Source organism: Argentina silus (assembly GCF_951799395.1).
Source record: "Argentina silus genome assembly, chromosome: 21".
NCBI lineage: Eukaryota > Metazoa > Chordata > Actinopteri > Argentiniformes > Argentinidae > Argentina > Argentina silus.
The window spans coordinates 15,194,693-15,203,351 of record NC_139675.1 but is presented as its reverse complement, the minus strand read 5'-3'; the positions used below and the strand labels follow the sequence as shown (position 1 = coordinate 15,203,351).

Below are 8,659 nucleotides of genomic sequence, written 5' to 3'. Positions count from 1 at the left end.
CAGCCGTGTGTTCTTTAGTCATGAGCCTGTTGTCAAAACGGCAGAAAAAAATGGTCACAAACGAAATATTGTTTCTACACTTAAAATGAACAAAGAAAAAATGAGCTAGCCTGATATAAGTCATGTTCATGACGATGCAAATGTAACGAGATTTCGAACTGTTCTGTTGTACACGTTGGGACTCATTTTTTTTTTCTACAAGAATCATTTGCCATGACGGGAATCGAACCCGGGCCGCTCTGCATTAAAAGGCAGATTCCTATCCGCTAGACCATTTGGGAAGATTTCATATGTAGACCCTAAGATATCTAAGTGTCATTTCGATGAGGTCTGTAGCAGAGGCCATAGAGCACACCAAACAAATAATCATGTGTTTAAATATCCTTGTCGTTTTGAAAAATTACCATTGTCACCTGCACAGGAATGCCATGCGGTCAACATTGAAGAAATGTGCTTCTCAAATCTTTCATTAACACTGTTTTCCACACGCTTTTTTCATTGCATTGCCATATAATCAATTGGTCATTGATGCGTCACGAATAACTACAATGCGTCGAAAATTAAAGAAATGTAAACATGAATTATGTTATTACTGTCTAAGCATCGCAAAGCTGTATGCGCAAAGGCGTCTGACGTCACTGTGGCTTGCCTGAAACAAAGGAATTAGAGAAACATGTGCTTTCAGGGGCGTCGAACCGGCTTGTCCCCCTGATGGAGCAAAGTTGCTACAGTGACAAAGACAAGCTCCGCGCTCATGGGCAATTTATATGGGGCAACTGTGCTGCGAGTATCTAAGCAGTCGTCGTGCATGGATAAAATGCAATGTTTCAAACAGATCTGATGAATTCACCTACTTTGAAAAAGTGTGCGTTAAGGGAGTCCTTTTGACACAAAGCGAAAATCTACAGTCAAGCGTCAATCAGCAGACAGCCGTGTGTTCTTCAGTCATGAGCCTGTTGTCAAAACGGCAGAAAAAAATGGTCACAAACGAAATATTGTTTCTACACTTAAAATGAACAAAGAAAAAATGAGCTAGCCTGATATAAGTCATGTTCATGACGATGCAAATGAAACGAGATTTCGAACTGTTCTGTTGCACACGTTGGGACTCATTTTATTTTTCTACAAGAATCATTTGCCATGACGGGAATCGAACCCGGGCCGCCCTGCGTTACAAGGCAGATTCCTATCAGCTAGACCATTTGGGAAGACGTGATATATGCACCCTAAGATATCTAAGTGTCATTTCGATGAGGTCTGTAGCAGAGGCCATAGAGCACACCAAACAAATAATCATGTGTTTAAATATCCTTGTCGTTTTGAAAAAAAACCATTGTCACCTGCACAGGAATGCCATGCGGCCAACATTGAAGAAATGTGCTTCTCAAATCTGTCATTAACACTGTTTTCCACACGCTTTTTTCATTGCATTGCCATATAATCAATTGGTCATTGATGCGTCACGAATAACGACAATGCGTCGAAAATTAAAGAAATGTAAACATGAATTATGTTATTACTGTCTTCGCATCGCAAAGCTGTATGCGTAAAGGCGTCTGACGTCACAGTGGCTTGCCTGAAACAAAGGAATTAGAGAAACATGTGCTTACAGGGGCGTCGAACCGGCTTGTTCTTCAGTGGCTTTCCCAGTCACCGGACCTGAATCCAATAGAACACCTTTGGGATGTGGCAGAACGGGAGATTCACATCTTGAAATTCCACCTGAAAAATGTACAGGAATTGCGTGATGCAATCATGTCATCATTGACCAGAATCTCAAAGGAATCAATGTCACAAAGAATTGAGGCTGTTTTGAGAGCAAAGGGAGGCTCTACCCAGTATTAGTATAGTGTTCCTAATAAAGTTTTGGGTGAGTGTATATCTAACTATCTTTGTTTTTGCTGGTCTGTAGGATCTATGATGGCTGTCAGCCCGTCCTGTGTATCATGGACACAGCCATGATCTAAACCATCCTCATCAAGGAATGCTACCATCTTTTCAGTAACAGGAGGGTAATACGCTAAATTGAAGTTGTTGTATGGGGAAAAAAACATAAGGGCTTCTTAAATAGATAATATCCTTGTTATTATAGCATTATTAATATTAGGTTAATCTTGCAGTATATAATTATTATTATTTTTCTAGAATTTCTATCTCAACGGGCCTCTGTATGACGCCGTGTTTATCGCTGAGGATGATACATGGAGACGGATCCGCAGTGTCCTGTCTCCCTCCTTCACCAGTGGGCGGATCATAGAGGTACAGTCCCATCTCTCCTCTCCTTCTTTTATTCATTCCAACAACACAAATAAATGAATGACTAACAACTCTGACGTGTGTGTGTGTTTATGTGATTTGTACTATGTGTATAGTGTGCATTCATTGTTGTTTGTTGTTGTGTGAAGCAGCAACTTTAATTGTCCAAGACAAATTTCTATCCGGGACAATAAAGCATATTTAATCTTATCTTAGATAAGTTCAGTGGTCAGATGACAGTATAGAATAATAGTTCATCTTTGGAGTCACTTATTCCTTGACTATATACATAATGTATCCTGTATGAATGTATATTCTCAGGCTATATAAATATTAAAATAATTCCTGTTTCAAACATGATATTAACCCATGTTTTGCACATATTAATCCATGTATCAATCATCATGTTTTTCCATGTATCCTTCCCAACTCAGATGTTCGGGATCATGAAGCAGCACTCTGGTAATTTGGTCAGCAATCTGAAGAAGACGTCCGATAACGAAGAGCCCATTGAACTAAAAGAGTGAGTATTTCTCTCCGAGAAGATAAGGTGAATTTGTAATTTCAGTGAACTCCCCCTTTAATTTTGTGGTTGTGGTTCTGGTGGTCAAAGATTGTGTGGTTGTGTTCCAGGGTCTTTGGACCATACAGTATGGATGTGGTCGTCAGCACTTCATTCAGTGTCGACATCGACTCAGTCCACAACCCCTCTGACCCCTTTATGACCAACATCAAGAAAATGCTCAAGTTTGACATCTTCAGCCCACTGTTCCTCACAGTTGGTACAACTGCCCCCATATAGCTTTCAGTCTAAATCATTTTGTGCTTAATAAATGAAGCTATCGATTTCATTGATTAGACTGACATACACTGTGGAAACACTCTAATAAGTCCCTTTCTCACACCTACCACCCCATTTCTCCCACTCTCTCCATCGTCATAGGATTGAGCGATCATGAGATCTTGTCCCAGGCGATGATTTTCATCTTTGCTGGCTATGAGACCACCAGTAGCTCTCTGTCCTTCCTGGCCTACAATCTGGCAACCAACCCTCACATCATGACCAAGCTGCAGGAGATAAACACTGTGTTTCCCAACAAGGTAACCCCTCTGCAGACTCCTATATAGTACTATTCATGTGGAACAGGAAATATGATAGTGACAGTATTTTAGAGGGTACTGATGAGTGTGTAACCCCTGTGCACTGTAGACTCCTACAGTATATATTACTGTTGCTTTGGAACAGATGGTTAGATAGGTGACAGTATTTTGCAGTGTGCTAATGTGTCTGTAGCATCCCTGTGCAGACTTCTGCCCAGTGCTATTCATTTGAAACACGAAGTAGATAGGTGTTGTTGGAATCTTCAGAATAGTTAAAAGGCCAGTACCTGAGGACCTGAGGGATCTACAGGGTATATACCTTAAAAGCATGTCTGACATGCAGTGGTGTGCGTGACCATAGACTCTAGAATCTAGATCAAGAGAAGGCTGAGTGAGTCACCAATTCTTAGCAGGTGGTTTTGGAGCAAATTGGATAAACTGTTCAAAATAGCAATATGAAACTGGAGCTGTGTTCACACTACAGCACTGTTATAACTACAGTGGTGATACAATAGTACACCCTACTGGTCGAAATGAGGAAAAGCTTACGGCACCGGATCCTCAACCGACCAATGGTTGAGCGCCGTTGAGCAAAGTTGAGCGCTAACCCACCAATGACTTTGTCTTTTCTATTCCTAAATGAACCAGCTGATCAGGTTTTTTTGTTGAATTGAAAGATGTTTTAATATTTTGTAGCGCTCAACTCACCAATCATTGAGCGAGGAATTTCAAACGTCATCTAATGTATACGGCTCCGGCGGTCACTATCGGTGAATCTCATGTACGATGTCCCTGTTACTCAGGTAAGTTTTATCCTCTTCATCCTTCGCTAGTTAGACATTTGTTAGGCATGTATAAAGCTGTGCCGATTTTGTCAAAAGATAAAAGATTGTCTGGAAATCAGCAACTGACCATACCATCGTTGACATATGCGGGATTTGGCTTGTTAATGTGTAATGACAACGTATTGACAACCTGTCAGTAGGCTAGCTGGCTAGCGCTAGCAGCTAACGGGTCTGGTGACACGGAGTTGAGAACGAACAAACATCCCATAAAAAGTGTACCCACACACTTAGAACAAGCGCATGGCGAGAGGTCTCATTGCCCGGTTTCGACGTGCCAATGCTCCTGCGCCAAAAGTCTTATATGCAGACAACAACTGCTGTCGGTAAGTTTAATAACAATTCCATTGAAACCTATGATGAAATTGATAATCCAAGTGATGTACATATCAGTTAACTTCATATAATTTTTTTGCAAGACACACATGGATAACACAGTTATAAAAACATGTAACACATGTACACAAAATGTTGATATAATTTCAGTGACAGCGGTTCATCCTTCCTGGAGAATCTGTTTGGTGACTGGGTGCAGAGGGGTACTGTGGTCAGACTGGACATCCGATACTGGCTGCACCGCTGGGATGCTGTTGTCATCAAACAGAGCCACGCCAAGTATGGGGTGTTCATGAGTGCCTTGGCAGGTGCGGTGCTCGCCTACAACAAGGCGGACATGATGCTCCTAGTCCAGGAGGTCAGGAGTGGCAACCAAGAGCTGTACGCCAGGTATTCGGACGAGGAGATGATGGCGTTCCTCAAGCCTCACCAGGTCAGGTTGTATGTCAGGCGCATTACCCGTGGGGTTGTGGTATGTGTGATATTGATCCATGTATGAATTTCATGAATAAGAAGCAAACATACTTGCTTATTTGTCAATATGGATTCAACTGTACTGGACTAAGGTGTCACTCAGATCTAGTTTTGAAAATAAATGTAAGATCATTAGGAGTAACGACTGATTTAACACTGTGACGGCCCGCTGGCCTGTGCCTTTCCCTTCACCATATTTAACCCTCTGTTTGTCCTCGTTGTTTCTGTGAGTGTTCCAGGTGTGCAGACTCTACCTGTGTCATGCTGTTTCCTTTGTTTTGCCTTTGCTATCTTTTGTCTTTGTCATTTGGATTTGGTGCAGACGTTTTGCCCATTTGTTTGTTTGATAATTGCACCATATGGGAAAATAAAGCCAGTTTTGTTATTGGTAAAACCTACTCCGTCCATCAGTTGTGTTACACTCATTCTAGTTGTGACAACACTCAAAGCTGAGAATATATATGTTACAGGAGACCGCTTTGGTGATTGAGTCCATCATTGCCGAGTTCAGGGGACCAGCAGGCCTTGACATTGACGGAATCCACCTGTTCAAGTCGACAGAGGCAGTTGATGCTCACTGGGCAACTGCAAGCAAGCATCTCAGTTGCATGCAGGTGGGTTAATGTCTTTGCAGTCATCGTGTGTCATTATAAAACCATTCAAACTTGTATGGCAAAATTTCAAAGGACACCAGAATAAATAAGGAACTTGCAATTCGTTGTGCTTTACAGGATCCCCCTGGCATACAGCTGTATGTTTCTGTGAAGGTGGTGGTGCTGAATGGCGTTCGGCTGAACAAGCACAGGTGCCGGCGAGGCAGTAACTCTTTGGAGGGGTTGCACGCACACCTGTACAATGCCATTCCTTCACAGAGATGTGGTATTATGCCATTCCAAGTGAGTAATTAAAAAAAAAAAAAAAAAACACTTCGATATAGCGTAGTTTCAATGATGCATTTTATTTCACAGCTTTAGTCATCGCTTCTAAGCATATACAATAACAGTCAAAATGGTCATGTGTTTCAGGTATACCTGATGGCCTTTGCTGTGCAGTGGAACAACCGCATGGCATCACTCCGGGTTGCTGGTGGTCAGGGTCGGCAGACGTCGTGCATGGACGTGCGACAGATCCAGCGCATCAATCAGCAGGCCGAGGTTATCTTCGGCAAGGATCACATCCTGGAGCCCAACTTTGCTGCTCCAATGCCCGTCCCTGATGCGTACGAGCACCCAGACGAGGAGGAGCTCCTTGGCGTGGAGTATGCCATGTGCCAGTCCACCAGCTTCACTGCTAGGGACTACTATGTCCAGAAAGGTACAGTACTTAATCACACACTTACGCAAGGTTATCCTTAGTTATCCATAGTTTTTCATGCATATTCTAGCAATGACGACAAACATGGTATAAAGTTAAGTTTTAAAAGCAAAGAAGCAAAGAAACCGTGCATATTATTGAATGAATCCACAAGTGGTTGTTGTAACTACGCAGACACATTTGTGATTAGTACAATTACATATTTGCAGTTGAGGAAGAGCAGTCTCGTGAGGAGTCGGAGTCGGAGTCGGTTGAACAGGAACAAGGTGAAGATGAGGAGATGGCAGACGAGGGTCTTGGCATGTCTGCAGAGTCAGAGGAGGATCCTATCGACAGCGTCTGTAGGAAGCATGCCATCCTAACCCAGGCAGAACAGGTGGAGGAGGAGGATAGTCCTGCTCTGCAAGATGTGCTCATGAGCCAGAGACATCTGCATCTGCCAGGAATAGAGGAAGTGGAGACACTGGCCTTGCTGCTTCTAGAACTGGCAGACGACAGCGACCTCCACCTAGTGCCAGCCGACCTCAGGCAGAAGATCACCACCGCCGCCAGCTCTCTTCACGAGCATGACAAGACCGCCGCCCTATTCGTCAAACAGTATGAGTCCAGGTGGGGCTACACCTTGTTTGGTCGGTGCCTTGTTTGAGTCAGTGTTTCAAAGTGTTTTAGCAAGTAGAGCAATACAGTCAGCCTATTTATTTATATTGTAGTTAAAAATGCACTTTGTAGTTTAATTAAAGAATGTTCTTGTCTTTTTTTATTATTTATATTGTAGTTAAAAATGCACTTTGTAGTATTTTTTTATACAAACATGTTCTGGTCTATGTCCAATATCCGGTCCAATCTAACCTCTGTTTCAATCTAACACAATTCATTTACATACCCTTTATTGTTAGTTTATGTTCAATTAATCGGTGTTTTTGTCATGCGTGTCCTCGTGCCGTTTTTTTGTGTGCATGTCCTTGTGATGTTTGTATGTCTTTGTCAGCTCCATGTTTAACTAAATGTTTGTAAATGTTTGTCTCTCGTCATCTCACTCATGGCCTGTACCTTGACTTGGTGAGTGGGCTTTCAACTAAACAGGTCTGCCTACTTGTGTTTGTGTGTCATAAAAATAATATATCTGTGCCCCATACATGGAATCTGAGTGCATATGTAGTAAATGGAAAAATGTGCATGTTGAAACCTTTACATTGGGTTCTTTGTAAATTTTGAATGCATTTTCGTTTCACAAAATGCACTGTTCTCATGTCTTATTCAGTAACTGTTGGTGACCATCTGCGGCATTTTAGCAACCACACTCTTGCAGTTCGTTGGGACGAAACACATTCTAGTTAAAGAATAAAACTGTAATGCTATTTGGTAATTTGTGAATAACATGTTTAAGTAATAATATAAATAAAAGTATTATACAAGTATTTCAAGTATTTTGGAGTCTCTGTATGCTTGGGTTTCAGAAAAAAAGAGGAGGGTGGGACATGTCAAAAATGATTGTAGGTCAAACACCTAGAGTATAAGCTTTTGCAAATGTTTGTAAAAAAATACTTTTACCAACACCCAGTTTATTAATTATGGGCTGCATGGTAAGTAGGATGGTGGGGCATATCTCATGTCACACATCATAACACGAGGTGCAAGCATTCAGAAATGGTATGGTTTGTATGATCAGTTTCCCCTTATAAAGGGGAAATACACTATGGTATTTTTTGGTCAAAGCAATGCATCAATGGTGATCAAGTATTATAGACTACAATTTAATCTGACTCCAATAAGATGAGTAGGTTGACCTCGAATGTAGTTTATCAACTAATAACACATGAGTAAGGCTAAGAAGGGCTACGGAGGAAAGAGATATGAATGGTGGTTTATTTAACAGTTACCAATAACCTTAAATGTAACCAAGTAAACCAAATGAAAGAAATCAAGTTACATAAGTTAAAACCAGATAAAAAAGAGAAGTTGTCTTTGTGTCTTCTCCCAGACTCTGAAGTGTCAATATGCATTGCTAATTAGATTGTGCTGACTGCACCCCCTGGGTGGTCATTACAATGAGTCGTGTGAATGGCTCAGATGTCTTCCAGACAAAGTGAGAGTGCATTAAATACATTCTTACACCCTTCATAGTTCAGGCCAAAAATGTAATAATTGTACACTTTTCCACCTAAATATATAAATCTCATCAATCTACATACCTGTTTATACCTGTTTATACTGTTCATACGGCATTCCATTTTTATATTTATTCTGCTATCTACCCTATTGTTACTGTTAATACATATATACTGCTAGACTGCATTGCCTATACAGCTCATATGCTGATACACTGTTCATACTGT

The 8,659-nt window shown here is 41.3% G+C and overlaps 1 protein-coding gene across 1 annotated transcript; it reads left to right on the top strand.

The window, feature by feature from the left end:
• Positions 1-6,121: 6,121 nt before the first annotated feature.
• Positions 6,122-7,038, top strand: LOC310821246 (uncharacterized protein; the record flags this gene model as incomplete). Its single annotated transcript, XM_083693211.1, has 2 exons — positions 6,122-6,323; positions 6,533-7,038. The coding sequence occupies 2 exons, from the start codon at positions 6,122-6,124 to the stop codon at positions 6,967-6,969; spliced, it is 639 nt and encodes a 212-aa protein (XP_083549337.1). The 3' UTR covers positions 6,970-7,038.
• Positions 7,039-8,659: the final 1,621 nt, after the last annotated feature.